This window comes from Tachypleus tridentatus, chromosome 4 (genome assembly GCF_004210375.1).
Source record: "Tachypleus tridentatus isolate NWPU-2018 chromosome 4, ASM421037v1, whole genome shotgun sequence".
Lineage (NCBI taxonomy): Eukaryota > Metazoa > Arthropoda > Merostomata > Xiphosura > Limulidae > Tachypleus > Tachypleus tridentatus.
Window position 1 is genome coordinate 71,763,724 of NC_134828.1, and position 17,801 is coordinate 71,781,524.

The 17,801-nt window shown below is 32.2% G+C and overlaps 1 protein-coding gene across 3 annotated transcripts in view; it reads right to left on the reverse strand.

The window, feature by feature from the left end:
• Positions 1–17,801, reverse strand: part of Cbp80 (Nuclear cap-binding protein subunit 1) — a 72,934-nt gene that overhangs the window by 26,494 nt on the left and 28,639 nt on the right. For all 3 annotated transcript variants that reach the window (XR_013027770.1, XR_013027771.1, XM_076499211.1), the window contains exons 9-13: positions 15,174–15,243; positions 14,491–14,706; positions 8,110–8,207; positions 7,021–7,084; positions 6,072–6,182 (exon numbers count right to left, since the gene is read on the reverse strand). Coding sequence is in view for 1 of the 3 variants with exons in the window: in XM_076499211.1 (XP_076355326.1) it covers positions 6,072–6,182; positions 7,021–7,084; positions 8,110–8,207; positions 14,491–14,706; positions 15,174–15,243 (559 nt within the window). In the remaining 2 variants the exon portion in view is untranslated. The remainder of the gene's footprint in view (positions 1–6,071; positions 6,183–7,020; positions 7,085–8,109; positions 8,208–14,490; positions 14,707–15,173; positions 15,244–17,801) is intronic.

Here is a 17,801-nt window from a genome sequence, read left to right on the forward strand (position 1 = left end):
ATGTAATCTATATATATGGAAGTCTCGCAAAATGCCACACCTCCAAGTTGTGTCATAAGCCTTCTCAATGTCAAAGAATATTGATACAAGATATTGTCTTTGAGAAAGGCTTCTCTGATTGATGTTTCAAGTAGAATTAGGTGGTCCGTGGTGGAGTGCTGTTGTCGGAACCCGCACTGGGTGGGGAGAGGAGGTTGTTTGATTCGAGGAACCAAACAAGACAAGCATTAACAATTCTCTCTAAGGTCTTACAGAGACAGCTCGTCAAAGCAATTGGATGATAGTGTGAAGGAATCTTGGGATCTTTCCCAGGTTTAAAGAAAGGTAAAATAATAGCCTAGCACCAGACATTATGTAAAACATTCTCCTGCCAGATCCGGTTAAAAACAATTAAAAGAATATCAAGAGAAGAAGGAGAGAGATGACGCAGCACATCATAGTGTACATCATCAGGTCCAACAGATGTACTGCCAGACCAATGAAGGGCATTTTCAGTTCCACCAGTGTAAAGCGATGATTATTGTCAAAGAGACAGTCGGTTCGAAAGGAAAGAGGTGAATGCTCTGCCTGAGTCTTGATGGCCAAGAAGGTGAAGGAAGAAGCAGAAGTGCTAGATACCTGGGAGAAGCTTTCACCCAGAGTATCGGCAATGCTCCAGACATCAGATACCATCAGAGAGTAAGATCGAGTGGGGGACAGAATTGTAATGCCCACTGACCTTTCGAAACCCTGTCCCATATGATCTTGATATGGGTGGTAGAAGATATGCTAGTTGTGAACTTAATTCAAGATTCCTTCTGGCTTTGACATCTTACCCATCTAGCATGTGCATGAACCTGCTGGAAAGCGATGCAGTTTGAAAGTATGGGATATCTATGGAAAGCATCCCAGGCCCATTTTTGAGCCTTCCGTGCCATGTGGCAGACAGGATTCCACCACGGATGAGGATATCGTGGAAAATGTGTCGAGGTTTTAGGAATACACTGAGCAGCTGCTTGTATAATACAGTCAGTTACTGTTGCCACACAGTCGTCTACTGATGGATGACTGACGATGGCAGGATCAAGTTTTGCGAGAGCAGTGAAAGTGGACCAGTCTGGTTGATCCAGCTTCCACTGGGGCACGTGGGAAGGGTGGCATCGACCACAGCCAGTCACCCTCAAAAGTATAGGGAAATGATTACTGCCTAGTGAATTATTGTCAACCCTCCATGAAAAATGGAAGAATAATGAAGGGGAGCAAACCGAGTGATCAATAGCAGTAAAGAACCGACCAGAACCAGTATTGAAAAGAGAAAGATTGTGATCAGAGAGCATACGCTCTACAGAGTGACCCTCCAATCAATAACAGCACTTCCCTAGAGGGGATGATGTCCATTAAAGTCCCCCAGAAGTAGAAAGGGAGACGGCAACTGTTCAACGAGAGCATCAAGGTCTGATTGATCATATGTCTCTCCAGGGAACAGGTAGAGAAAACAAACAGTGATCGTATGACCCAAGGAAACACGGATGGCTACAGTCTCCAAGGGTGTGTTGAGTGACAAAGACAGGGTGGGCACATGCTGATCAACCAACAGTGCCACCCCTCCATGTACTTGTCCATCACACAGCCTGTCATTTCTGTACAGAGAAAACTGCCGAAAGGTGACTGTATCAGCAGGTTTCAAAAATGTTTCTTCCAAGGAAATACATACAGGATGGTAGAAAGCAATCAGTGTTTTGATGTCATCCAGATTAGAACATAAACCTCAACAGTTCCATTGTATCAAGGTGGCCATTTTTAATGACGAGTAGGCGAAGTGACTGGAGAACCCTTCTATTTATGACCACATCCTTTATTTTACTGTCCTCCTTCTATTGACCTCCATGGATCTTCCCTGGGTTGATGGGGCAGGTCTCTGTTGTTGGAAGAAGATTCCAGTGACTGAGGATGCAAATGAATGAATGTTTAGCATCTAGGGATGGGAGAGGATGTACCTGAAGAAATGCCTGTATTTGAAACCAAAGGATGTGGATCTTGGGGTTTGTTGGAATGTATGGGAAGAACAGACATGGGTGTTGATTCATCAACCTTTTTTAACCATGAAAGTCAAAAGACTTTTCATTTGTTTTAAAAACGATTTTCTTGGAGGCACAGAGAGATCTGTCTGTACTCCCACTGTAGGTGTGGAATGAAATGCAGCAGCATATATTCGAGATGAAGTGGTGGACAACAACTTTTGAGCCTCAGGATAAGCAATATTATGAATTGTTTCAAATGCTTCACCTCTTTTTCTTCCAACCATTTAGAGCAAGAATGAAAATAGGATGGATGAGAGCCATTGAAATTAATGCAATGAGGGTCTGTTTCACACTCATAGACATCATGGTCCTTGCCACCACAACAAAGAACCACGACATGACGTCTTTGAGTGACCAAACTGCTGACACTGGAAACATCAGAGAGGGTTTGGAATGTATGGTCATACCCTGCAATTTAGATAACCTGCCTTGATGGTGGCAGGTGCACGTGGAGATGTAAATGTCAAAACGAGGATATTTGTCGGCAGTGTAACTAAGTCTTTGCGAGTGGAGATGTGCCTCATTGCAGAAACTCCTTGAGTGGAGAAACCAGCGAGAATCTCTGACTCAGGGACGTTCTTCAAATCCCTCTCAACTCTAACTCCTCGTGATGAATTCAAGGTAGCATGAGGGGTAATGTCAATAGGTGCATCCCCAATTGCCTTTGAATTCAAGAGGAGTTCACTGTGTTGGGATGTGGATGTTTCAACCAATGTCTCCAGATCAAAGCTTCTTTACTGACTTTGGAAAGCCAGCAAGTCCCTCTAGTCCCTTCTGAATAAAACAGGGGGGACATTTGCCCTAAAGGGTTTTCTGAAAGAGAATGTAATATAAGAAAATGAGGTGTGTGTGTTACAGATGTTGAAGGTTGCTGCACAGAGTCTTCAAGATGTGGTGGTTTACCTATTGACTGTTTTTTCACTATTTTATTTAAATTTGTTGTAGGAGGATCCATAGGAAAAAAGGAAAATTTTGGTACCCACTGACCACACCCACAATGAAGCCCTACAAGGGTACGCATTACAATGTCATGCAAGGACATTGCAGCAATGCCAGGGTTTCATGAGCACTATACCCAAACACCAGCATCAGACACAATGTCCACAACACCTATTGAGAACTTCCAACACTGATACATGGTTGACTCTATCCCAAGTGGACTAGCCGATTGACCCATGGGGGCAATCCAAAGGCCGCCTGTTTACAGGAATTCAAGGCCAAAGTGGTATGTTAAGGTTTGACCCACCAACCACCAGGATCCTCTCCTCCCCTTCACGGGTTGCCACGAAGGGCAAACACATGGGTGGATGTTTAGATTCCAGAGGAGGTAACCAGAAAGAAGAGAACCTTCCCTGGGAGGTCCCCTCACCACGTACAGGAATCCACACCCGAGGGGCATTATATTTTTGTTAAGTTTGAGCTTGTTGGTGTATTACATAATGCAAAATAAAGAGTAAATAGATCCATGGTAGGGTTAATTTATGTCCTTTCAACATAGTAAAATGAGTTAAGATTGAAAAAGGAGTTAATATGAATATGACTTACTATATGTTACATGTTATTTAGATGGGCATATTTGTGAAAAAAGATGTATTTCATTGTGAAAACAAAAGGAAAATGTACTTTAAACATTTAAAAAAATTTGTGGAAAATACTGGTAAAACTTCTATATTTATGTGTCAGCCTGATTTGAGGTTACATTTAAAATTGCAACTGTTACAGGGTTACCCTTACACTACACTCTTTCTGTATTGTCTAACTGAGCATTTTGATGAGATTGAGAGTATTTTATCCAATGCTTGAAGAATGGCATGATGCCATCCCACATCTCTGAGGACCTGAAACCATCCTGCTACCTCTTGGCAGACTGTAAACTCAGAAAGGAAAAGTTCAATAGACAATGCAATAATTACTTACACCAATAAAGAACTGAGGAAACATTTTTTCAAATCTTCTTATTATGGGCTCAATTAGTTTTACTAAGTTTGTAATCACAAAGTATCCATTAGAGTTTCCATATTATAATTTGTAACTATTTACATCTTTGTCCTTACTTTTGTTTTATTACCCTTTGAACCAGGCCTAACTGATAAACCTACTACACAAGTTGTTACTTACTCAAAAAATGTGAAGATTGCATTATATAACACACAAGCTCTTTACTAACACACCTTATGAATCATTTTCATAATAATTTTTCAATATCTTACCTAATCTGACCAAACAAGTTTCTACTTTTTGCATTTTAATTATTTTTGTTATAATAAGTAGTGAATACATATGAAAAACAAGAAATATAATACACATATTTCAAAACCCATCCTACCATTTCCTTCAAGTACTTTTTATTTGTTATACCAATTCGTAGAGCACAAAATCTTAACTGACAACTGTTTTATTTTATATTGTCTATTATCAATAGAAACCCAACGTTTTCATCTATCTAATGATGTATCATATTCACTGTTTTCCAAACAGATTTTTCACTTCACTTTTAGTACAAGCTTCATCCCCTTAAGAAAGATAACAACGAGCTTGAATGATTTTGTACCTGTTTTCGTCTATTGTTAGAAACCCACAAAAATTGTGTACTTGTTGTATTACTACCATTATTAGTAACATGCTAAATGCTTTTTTTTTGCATGTGAAAAGCTTATAATATTTACTGAACCACTATGTGTGTATATACACAATAGTAAAAGTTAATATAAAATCTATAAAGACTCTATATGGGTATGAAGAAGTTATGTGATAAGTAAAATTGATTGAGCCCATATTGAGAGAGTTAAAGGAAAAGCAATTAGTTGACTTTCCCATCTAATGGAAAGTTAATAGTTCCATTTCTTTTGCAAATATGTCCTATTATGATTTTAGATATTGACAAATACCTGGTGTTCATTATAAATTCCTAATATTAGAATACTGAAACATAAGCATTTACACAGACAAATTTGTCTGTAAATTGAGGTATAACAAATTTCACAATTACTTTATCACGATGATCATGAACCATCAGCCACTTAGTAAAAATCTGCAGAATTACACTTACAATACTAACAAATCCATAATATAATATATACTATTTCTTCCTTGATTTCATTAAATTTGACGATTGTTGACATCTACTCATAACAACAGACTATTACCTAGTCAATAATTCTTTAAAATATTTTTTGATGATCATAAAAAATACAAACTAAAAACATTGTATTCCAAACTTTCTATTTTACTATAATCACAAAATTATTCACAAGAAAGATATGAAAAATAGTACAGTTGTGAAACAAACTGTTTTGAAATAACAAGTTTGATTGTGATTTTCAAACTTCTAAAAGTCCTCAGCTATTTGCATTAGGGTTATGTAGATAAAAGCATTTATCTTGATATAAAACATTTAATGCTATATCAATACATACATATGGTACTTAATACTATTTACCAAATGACTTTTGTTACAGTTGACTCATGCTGTAAGTATGTCAGTATTATTTTATGTGGATTATTTAGTTGTCCTTTTTTTCAAGTTTCTTAATAATATTATAGGCTTTATTCTTTGAGTTTTTTCAGAATTAAAAAACAACAACCAAAACATTACCTAAAATCTTAAATGATTGATTTAGTTTAGAAATAACTCATGTCTGACTTCAAACAAAACTCCTAGATTTTAATGATACCCCATATATATACAAATACGTATTACACTTTTTTCCAGTTTTCAAATTTTCATCACAATTGCTAGATATGAAAGCTATACAGTACAACCAATAAAACACGTTTTAGCTTTTATACGAAACTTACGAGATGTCTCATAATATTTTGGTGTAATCTTAAATTTTCTGCAGATTTATAAATATCACACAAATAGACAAAAAAAAATCTAATGTACTTATAACTTTAGTAAGAATTCATCTTCACAAGTGTAACTTTACAAAGGACAAAAAAAGCCAACAATAAAAAGTTCTATAAAGTATAACATATTTTTACACATGGGCTACAAATGACCAAGGATACAACTTGAGGCATGGTGCTTGGCTGAAGTTTGCAAAGTTCCAGGATCAATGATCCATGGAAGATCTCTAAATACTTGGGGACTGGTAAGGTAAAAAGCTGACAGAAAATCACCTACAATAAGAGTGATTAATTCTGGTTAATAAACTTTAGAGGCTACAACATAAGAAAAATATAGAGGTTTGATAGAAAGCAAAACATACTTGTGTACACTTCCAAAAACTGGATGTTTGTTCCAAACAGCATGGATGAAACATGTGCTACAAATGTTCCTGTAATTTCTTTTGCCATACAATAGTGTATTGTATATGGCATCGCTAAAGGCAGTGTAATTTTAAAAACTAAATATTACTACTAAGTTTCTACACATTCTACATTCATATATCAGCAACAACAAAAAAGACTTCATCTGAGTGGTCTTTCACGACACATAAAAAACAAAGCATGAAGCACCTTTGAATTTTATCTCAAACATTATTTTGAATGTTAAATAATCAGAAATTTGTCACAGAATGGTAAACAAAAATGAAACCTTTCCAAAAGTTTGGATACACTTGTCATAGACCAACAGATAATTATATTTAAAGAAAAATTAGCTTATACATTTTCTTCTATTAATGAGGTATCCTAAGTTAACATTGTGTTATCATGGAAAATACTGTTTAAAAGTACAAAATTAATGTCTACTTTTAAGACCTTATGCACTTAAGTGTGGAAATTCTGGATATAGTACATTTCTTTCACAGCTGATTAGAACACATTGTGAATAAAAAACACTGAACTATCTTTCTACAAGCATACTGTATTCTAATTTCATAGTATTCATTATTACTGCCCAGGTTAAAAAAAATTGAAATGTCATACTATTTTCGAAAATAAATATAACAACTTCTTCCATATTTCAACTGTAACATAAAACTGAGCAATTAACAATACAAATCATTGTCTTTACCTCAGTAATCATGTACTCAATGGGAAGTTTATGTTTTCCAGGAAAACTCAGAAGAGAAGTTGCACTAGAAACAGAAATACTAAAATTAATTGATACTAGTGGCCACTTATGCAGCTGGCCTATTTCACATTGGATTTAACAGATGACAAAACCTAACTAAACATTTCTTTCCTATACACTTCTAAAAGCAATAAATAAAACATTTCATGAAAGCTAAAAAAATTAAAAGACCTCAACAACACTAGGCAAAACTTGAAGGTAATCTATGTCCCAGTGTATGCAAATGAATTATCTTGGTTTTATCTTAATGTCTGTCTTCCTACATCATAAATTAATAAATAACAATATGTGAATAAAAAATAAATACAAGACAAGGTAAAAATCTGATGACTGCTTTTGGTCAGTTCTATAATTATAATTAAGTAAGTAAGAAAAAAAAAACATTACAATCAACGTACAGTACTACAAAAAAGTGTTAGAACAGTCAAAAATTATATTTTAGGTTACTTTTAATGAACAATGGAAGGTAAATCACAGGTGAAACATCAATAGTTTAGTAATCTTCATATTTAGTACAATAGAAACTCAGTAGAAATAACTGAGTTCAGCAAACAGTTAATATTTTGTCTCTCTCTTTTGCTTTAAATAACTACAGACAGTCTTTCAAGCATTGTTGCAACATATTTAATCAAAGTGTCCTTTGGGATTTCACCCTAAATGTTTATTATACACTCCTACAAAGTTTCTTTGAAAGTAACTTCAATATTCAAGTTTATGATCTATTGAATCCTAGATCTGGGTTGAGATTTGGGCTCTGTGAGGGCAATTGCATCATTTGAATGACTCCAGTAGCTTCTTTCTTAGCTAAAACGTTTCTGCATAGGCTGGATGAGCATTTGTCGTCATTATCTTCTTGGTAGAAGAATCTTTTACCAATAATATAAAAATCATTGGGTATATGATAACGTATCACTACCTGAGGATACATGTGCTGGTCCATTGTTCCATTTATTTTGCAAATATCTCCCACTGCCTCAGCAGAAACACATCCCTAAAGTATTTTTTGTTTTTAAATAAAAGTTAACTTACCAGACGTTTCTGTCTTCAAAGTTTTGATCAATTATTCTATGAAGATGTTCCTCAATTAAAAAGCGTTCTATGGAGTGGGCACCAGGCAATATTGGACCCTAAATCATAAAAATATTCTTCTAAATCTCAGTTATTTCTGTATTCAACCATTTTTGTTTAGATTTGTACAGATGCATAATTCTGCACTTTCAGAAAGTAATTATGCATATTGCACTAATCAATGTATTCTTTTTGGAACTACCTGAAATGTGCAACTTCATGTTGCTATATGATCAGTTCATAAGTTTACCCACAAATTATTACATGTAATTATGCTTAATAATAAAGACAGAACATTGAAAATCAGAAGTTACTCTCTTGTAAAACTGCACAACATAAAATTTTTCAAACCTATTTTTACACACATTATTTAAAACTACTTTATATATTGAAAAAAAATCATTAACACTGTTCCAACAAGTCACAGGTCAAATGCCATGTAATCATGTTTGTTGACTAAGAAACTTATGTTTTCTATATGCTGAGATATCACTCATGTTCCAAATAAAACAACACAGCAGACCTGTCCATCTTTTTCCATTTTCGGAAACACTTCTTTGTATTCACATGCTTCTGTCTGTGTTATGTGAATAATCATTTAAAAACTAAATGTTTCTCTAGTGACTTTCTCAGCTATTCTGAAATATTATACAATCAACTCACTCTTTTTATCCATGAGTTAAGCTTGTAAGTTGAGTCTTTAGTTGGCTCTAAATCTTATATTTTTTTAGACCCAAATACACCTTAGTTACTAAGTTTGATAAATTAGAGTGGAATTCTGTGGTATTAATATAGTAATTTACAATTTTTGGTTATTTCAAATGTATTATAAAACCTAAACAAATAATTTTTTTTTCACATCCTCCATGTGCAAAATGTGATAAGCTTTACAACTTATGGCAAGCAGCAAATAAGTACAAAGTTCATAATTAGAAGAAATAATAGTTTGCTATACTTCTCTATTTATTGTTCCATGTTTTAATAAAAGTAACTTCAAGAAATTACTTTTAAACAGTAATAATGTGAATACACATACATTTTATAAACAAAATGTGAATGTATTTTACACTAAAGCACAGCCAAAATAAATCACTCTGTAAAAATCAGTTTCATATTCTTGAATACTGTAACATGAGTGCAACTTCTGTAATGTTAGACAGGCATGACTGGAAGGTCAATATAATAATAAATATATATAAATGTATACCGTTATGAGATTTAATCTATTTAGGCTTAACACTCGTGTTTTCATGTCCTAATCTGTAGTCATTCTAGAAGAAAAAAAAAACCATAACATATGTATTTCAGAAACTGTTATAGAGATTACAAGGTAGATCAAATTGACATAGCCTATAAATTAAGGAAGATAAAATAATAAACAAAATATAAAGCTTTACCAAAAACATACATCTGAAATGTATTTAGGAAACTTTAGAGATTACACGAATAATATTTGAGACATTTTGGGACAAAGAATAGGTTTTAATCATAATATGAAAGTCAGTTTATACTTAAACTAGAAATAGGCTTGACAGTCTCACAAACAAATCTTTAGCAAAAATACTTAATTTAAATATCTGATTTTTTGTGCACAAAGGACTTGTAATCTTTACTAAATGTCTATCAAATTCTGTGAAGGTACACATACTATATCAAAAGTTATAGGATAAATACTTAGCTCCTTTATGTTACATCAAATCAACTGAGAAAGAATTAACTATTATCTTTGAATAGCAAATTTTATGAATAAGCAAATGCATGTTTTTCTTCTTGGTAGTACAATTCCCCCTTCCCCTCTCTTGTTTTATCACAGCTGCTTAAACATTTTTTTGAAAACTTCATGAGTGGTTTATAGTTTCTGGAAACAAACTTCACTTAAGTTGTATGGATGAATGATTTAAGCATAGTTCCTATAAACCTGTTTATTAACATAAATCAGTAACAAGAATGTTACAAACTATCCAAGAATTAAAGATTGCTGGTGTTTCACTAAATATCCTAACAGTGCACCCAAAGGCCAAAGCTAGAAATGCACACCAATTTTTCATTTTATAGTAGATCCAATCCTACACATACAACTAGGGGTTTTATATGGAAAAATGGGTGAATAACAGTGTATGATTTTGCTCAGTATGCCAACCTTCATGAACATCACATCTAGTAAAGTCTGTGGCAGTAAGCAAGAATTTTGCCAGCTTGTATTATGCATAACTGTACTAATTCCAACTCCAAACCTTTATATACTTACTTGCTTTATTATATAAACATCTGTGTTATCTTGAAAAAGAATGTTATAGATATGAGCAAAATAGAATTGTCATTGCTTTCTCTCTCCATGTTCTGTTTAAACATCTTAATGCAATTTTAAAAAATGCCATTTGTTATTTATTTTCTATATTAGAAACTTTGAACAAATATTTTGTGTTGCAGAATATATTTATGATTATGCCTTGATGACTTTGTGTGACATCATGAGTATTTTTACTTCTACAACTGTTTCTGTAGTCCTTGAAGTAGCTAAATCAAAGCAAAATGTGTGATAATCTACACCATCATAACTATCAATATAATTATGCCTTAAGGTTTCTCTAGAAACAATCATTTTCTCCTTTGGACATTTTATTTATAAACAATTACAGAACACTGCTATGTGGTCTCAAGCCTCAACTGTAATTTCAAAACTTAACTTCAGCCTGAAGCTTCTTATACTGTAGGTAGTAGTTATTGACCAAAAAATGGACAAGGTAAAGTTGGAACAAAGATTATTCTCACAGAGAAATAACCAGGAATTTCATAAAAAGTTAGAACTCTAATCAGTTCTTGCAGCTGTGATTTTCTTAAATGAGAAACATCACAGAATTCAAATGCAGGGTAAAAACTTGAGAAAGAGATGAAAAGTGGAAGATGACTTTTAAATGGCTCATCATGCATGACAAGTGTAAGGAACATAACTATTAGCATTCTGCTGATTTCTGAAAGTATCAGCAATGCCCTAAATATTAGAAGATGGAAGAATAAAAGATTCAAGAACTGAATCATCCAACAAGACAATAGCACTTTTAGATATTAAATAAATTTATTCAAGAATTAAAATAGCTCATATATGAAAAACACAAAGGGGGGAAAATAGCATTAACTTTGACAAGATTAGGATTAACTGACAAATCCAGCATTTCAGATACCGAAGTTAAATAAGCCTCAGCAAATGAAAGATCTTGTTCATCTCCATGAGAAAATGGCAGGTGTTACACAACTTTAGCATCCATATAGCAATTAAACTTACCAAAGACACTAAGAGACAAAATCAGAGGCAGAATGCACAAGTGAGAACTGCAGAGAAGTAATACATTTCCATATCTTAGCAGAATTATTTGCTTGCATAAAAATTAATACTTATTTCAAAACTTATAGAAATCAATGCAAATCCCACAACTTTCAACAAGAAAAAACTAGATTATGAGCAAAAAGCAGTTCACATATATTCTGGTGCATGCACAATATTAGTCATGTGAAAGGTTAGAGTGTGGAAACTCTTTTTAAGTTTATGTATACTCTGTTTGCATTCACTGACATACAGGATCTAAATTCACATCATTATTATCTATCTTGTTTCAGCCTTGGTATATCTGGCCAAGTTCATTACCTCAAATTTATCTTTAGAATTTCCATATTATACATTTTAAAATGATATCTTCAAAAAATTTTTACAAGCTTTTAGCAAGTATCACAAGTTTTTGTAAAAATCAGAATTTTCATGAAGCATTTCTACAAAGAATTTTTCCATAAACATGCAGAGTCAAAGTGATGACTGCTACAAGTATAGCAGTTTTCATGTTAAAATTTTTTTTTCATTTGCAACTTCTCAATTCCCTTTGAGTAATCTCTAAAACCTCCTTAACAATTTTTTTTTATCAGTAATACTCTATTGTTTTCTGTTATTTTCTTTACTCTAACTCAGTCAATTCGACAAACCTCACAACATCATAAAAATGTGAAACAAATCTCAATTATTAATTTTTCCCTAGAAAGACAGTAAAATGAAAATGCAGTTGTGTATCCTAAATAGCTTAAAGATAATAAATGTTAATGTTTTATTGCCCTTTGGAATTAAGTGTACCTAATAATCCCACCAAACAAGTTGTAAATCACTTGACAAACATGTAGCTCATGTTACTGTAACACACAAGCTACTTCCAAGCATACCCCAGGAATAATTTTTATTATTATCTTATTTATTTCTTTATCTCATCTAATCAAACCTATTTCTAATTTCTACATTTTAGTTATTTTTCCAATAATAAATAAAGAATACATGTAAAAAATAAAAAATCTGAATATTCTGCCTTTATGTTGCTGTCGACTGTTGATGAAATTTAAGCCTACTTTTTTTTTTCAAACAAATAATGCATCTAAAAACAAAGAATAATAACACACAAAAGAAAATGCCTTGCAGTTATCATAATTATTCTGGCTTTATAAATATGCAATATGAGCTTTCTGAAAATTAGGCTAAACTCCTAAATGTCATTTCTGTAAGAATATATCTGAAACTGAAAGAGGAAACAATGTAATATAACATACAATTTGCAAGATTAAAATTTTACCTTTCTATTAGTTATAAATAACATAGCATGAAACATCAGATCAAACTACTGGAAATGTGTGAAAGACAGGCTGCAGCAAGTGGGTCTGACTTTCTACTGTATAATTCTATAAACAAATAAGACTGAAGGCTATAAGAAATATGCCTTGCCTCAGATTTATCTCTTATTATAATGAGGTATGTGTGTTTGTTGTTTCTGAGCAAAGCCACACTGGGCTATTTACTGTGTCTACCATGAGGAATCAAACACTTTGTTTCAGCAATAATAATCTGTAGACTTATCAATCTCCTACTGGGAACTGGAGGAATGGTATATATAAATTATAAATTGAAGGAAAAGCTAGAGAGCAATTGTCACAATCCTTATGCAAGGGAAGATGAGGTTTTCTTCCAAATATTTTCTTACAAAATTAAGAATGTAAAACTTGTATAATATTAATATTTGATTTATTAACTACATTTTGATGTCTAGTTGTACACAATAATAATAAAGTCATTTGAATTTTGTATGTAACTACCTAAAATGTTGTACCAATGGCAAGTCTGTTAAATAGCACAGTAGCAACTTAACAAGAAAATGACTTTCAGTATTTCAGAAGTAACTTTACACAATTTGAGATTAACCTTATAACATTTAACATCTAGGCCTATGAAACATGACTCAACATAATTCCAGCTATTATAAGACTTATTGTAATGCCATAAAATGAAAATTATTGATCACTTCTTAATATTGCTACAGATATTTCTAGGAGAGTTTCTAAGAAAATTAACATATTTTGCACAATTCTGATACAATTAATAAGTGACGTCATAAATTTGTAGCCTTGATTTCCATGTTCACTGTTGGTAGTTTCTGAAAATAAGTTTTTTTTCTAATATTACATACACACACAAATACAAATATATATCTTTTTGATACAGTTTATTTTTCTTACAATTTATAGAAATTTATTTTATAACTAGTTATTGCAACAAGAAAAATAACAAGGAATAGTAATAATGTAACATAAGATTAGATAAGATTAGTGGAATTATGACAAAATAATATATAGAAACTATCAACCACAGTAAAAAAATACAAATAAAACAACAATAAAAAACAAACAGCTCTGATAAGATTTTAAAGAAAATTATGAAATGTAATCACCAAATCAGGCTTAACTGTATACTTGTATGTATATAGGGTGGGTAAAACTGACTACACTTGTTTTATTTAGAACACTAACTTTGACCTAGCCTGTATATATACTAGAAAATCCACCCATTTTTCATGTGCCAGTTATTTCATTTCATTGGCTTCATGAGGATAGTGTGTGTTTATCATTTTCCACACAGGTCTAATGAATCTGGGTAATCAGCAAATGCACTTGGTACTATATATGTCATTAAATGTCACTTTCATATTTCAGGAGAAACTGTTGGTTTACAATCCAGTTTTAGCTGATACCAAGTACAAATTTGTTTGATGTTTTGAATTTACTCAGTTATACTTTGCTTTGACCAAAAGTAATTATTATACAAGTGTTTTGTCGTACTTTATTACAGCATCACACATCTACAGGTGAAATGTTATAACCTCCACATCAGATTAAAAATAAATGAATTGATATTGACAATTAATAAACAAGCTAGTATCCAGAATTGAATACAATGTTCCTGATAGGTACTAGATTTCAACATAAATCTCTTCATCCTAAAACCATCTATAACTTCAATGTACATTAATCTAATCTTACCTCAGGACAGTCTGTATAATCAAAGAATCTGAACACAACAAAAGGAAATGGGTAAGTGCACTGATCATGGTGAGGTGGAATTGTAAGTTGAGGAATATTATGTTGTAGGGCTTCACAAAGAACACCATCAAAGGCTAAGTAAGGTCGAATGATGTGTCTTTCAATCCATTTATCACTTTGAAGCTTGACAATTTGGGCCCACAAACAGTCTAAGTACTGAAGTATAAACATTGAAAAGGTATGTGTCAAACATCAGTACAAGTATGAACAATAACCAAGTATAATCCAATCAACATATATAACATGTATTTTACAGTTTACCATTTTAATATCTTAGGTTATCAAAAATGTTTTTATTTAAGCTATCCGCTTTTATTTTCTGTAAATTTTATTTCACTAATACTTGGTATAGTATTAAAATACAGTTTATATAACAACACTGGACTATTTTTACATACAAATGTGTATACTACTTATGAATGAACATATTACTACTATTACATCCTTTTTACAAGTGATTAATACTTAAATTCAATTTAACAAATTTTATTTTGAAAGTGAGCATAAATTAAAAATTTGTTCCAAGATTAAACTATTTTAAATTTATATTCACTGAAAAAACCGTGTTCACTGATCTTATTAGTAGTTGAAATACATATGACACAGAACTATTTAAAATGTACCTCTTCTTGAGGGTGTGGTGTATCAGACTGCCAGACTCTGAGTGCTGGATGGTGAACTTTTTGTCGTTTACTAGTAGAACAGATCAAAAATATCTCACATTCCTATTGAATAATGTTTTTGATATCTCTATTAACCGTTCAACATTTGACAAAAATTTCCGAGACAAAAATATGATTGCTGTTATTAGAATTTAACACAAATTTCATATAATTATTTGTCACACATTTAAAAAGATTTAATGTACATCTGTGTAAACTAAATATTTTAAGGTCACAAAAAAGACATTGCACATTTCCAAAAAAAGGCACCACCACACATTTCCTTTGATATATTAAGTACTTTCCACATTAACTAATATATTATTAAGCTTCATGACCTAATCTTAGATTTCTATTTTCTGTGAGAGTTACAAAGAGAGAGAGAAAGAGAAATGTATTGGGTACTTCCAAAGCTGTATGCTTGTGAATTTATTTGAATTTTTGTCAAGATATGAAAGCTTATGCATTATTATAAAGGAGAGTGGTGAGATTTATCAAACTTAACCATGTTGCTAGAGATGTGTGGTTTTAGTGAATTACACCCCAGCAGTTTTTTTTATAGCCATCAATAGTATGATATATTATTTACAAGGTGTTAAAGGTGTGAACTGTTGCAAAATATTGGTAATTATCAATCAAGCACTATTTTTTCTGTAAAAACAATATTCCAAAATTATTATTTTTAACTATTTATCTTCTCATGCATTAAAAGCTAAAAATTTTAATTTTTATTATTAAATTATTTATTACAAGCATTTTGATTGTCTAGCTACACACTTTCTTTCAGCTCAAGACAATTTCCAAGTCATTTTGTAACCACCTTCCTGCAATTTCAATCTCTTTACTTTGACATGCTTGTGCTACATCTAGTTCCATTTCTAGCCTAAAATCAGGAATAGTTAGTAAGAATATGTATATTGCCATTATAAAGATAGAGCTGATGACAGATTACTATCTCTTTGAAATTGACGAGTTCTTTCATGACTCGCATGTAACTAATTCTTCCAATTAGAATTCCTACGTTGCTATGAATATTTAACAATTGGTTAATAATATTTATAAATGCATGCAAGCAAATTATAGTATCCAAGGTCAAGTTAATATTTTGGGATGCATAAAAAAAAAATCTACAGGTCAAGTTAACATTTAAGAATACATACAAGCCAGTCATTGTATCCATGGAAACATAAAACCACTAACAATAAAAACTGATTGATGCTAATAAGTGGTAAAGACTGATCACTAATCTTCAAATTTGTTAGTAATCTTCAAAGAAATAATTACTTGATCATGTATGATTTTATGTTTCTGCATTTTCTGCTAAGCAACTACTAATAGTAAATGGTATAAACAAAGCAATTTTTTTCCAGAAACACAGGATAAAATATACTTTTGGTTCTGGTAATGTCTTTTAGATTATCACAAAATACTATATTTTTCATTTGCTCTTTCTAATAAAAAGATTCAGTCACGCTCTGTTGCCGGTATCAGAGCACAGAGTCATGCCAGTTGGGGAGAGCAACTTCATAACAGTCTTTTCTAGATTAAACCTACTGTTGTATTTGGCCATCTAGTTCATGTAAGGTTTGAAATGAAGTATCTTGGATAAGTTCTCAGTTTTTTAATGCATCATTTTCTTTTATATGGGACTGATCCACCAATGTTTGTCCTTTGTGCTCACAATTTCTCATCTTTTACTTTTGTGCTGTTACCATGGATGCAAGTGATGGCATCATTTTACACATTTTTTCTTGGGGTTTAACATTGTACAGTGTCATTGACAGTGGTGACACTGTTCAGCTTGATTATGTTTATAGATTTTTGGTGGTCAAAGGACTTTTTAATTCTATTTGAGTTTTATATATGATTTTTGGACACTGTTTTTTGTTTCTTTTTATATATTTTTTAAAGTTTTACTTTTTTCTTTTTATACCAGTTGTTTAGCACAGATAGCCACATTGCTTTTCACCATTAAACCCTTAAAACACAACCGTCTGTTGTTGGTGACTGATACTGAGCTGTACAATTATGTTATTCACCAAACTATTGCCCAGTCTTACAAACAGAAAGTTCCTGATGCTTTCCAATTTAAAAAAAAGCACCTCAAAATATAGTTGAAATATTTTTAGTTTGATGCTTTTATCACAAAATGCACAGCAACGTTGACTATCCATCCCACTATTATAATACATATATATATTCAAAACACTTCAGGTGAAGAAAGTTAATGTAAATACATTGCACTTCACAAGAACATCATTAGGCTATAATTTGTCTCTAAAACAATTTCCACTGACAACAGAAGTGAATACAATTTGCCTGTCATAGCTAAAAAGTCAACTTCATAAAATATCAATGATATATACAGTTGACAACAGAACAAATGATGCTTTAACACAAAGTATTACGTAGTAAGAATAATATGGAGACTCATGCCAAACATACTCACCTAAAGTCAACATAATGAGCCTGGGCAATGATTCATTAATGCATGCACAAATTTATCAAGATCTAATTATAGAATATCACCAATTTTATGGTACTTTCTGACTGAAGCAATATATACACAGGTTAATAACATATACTTTG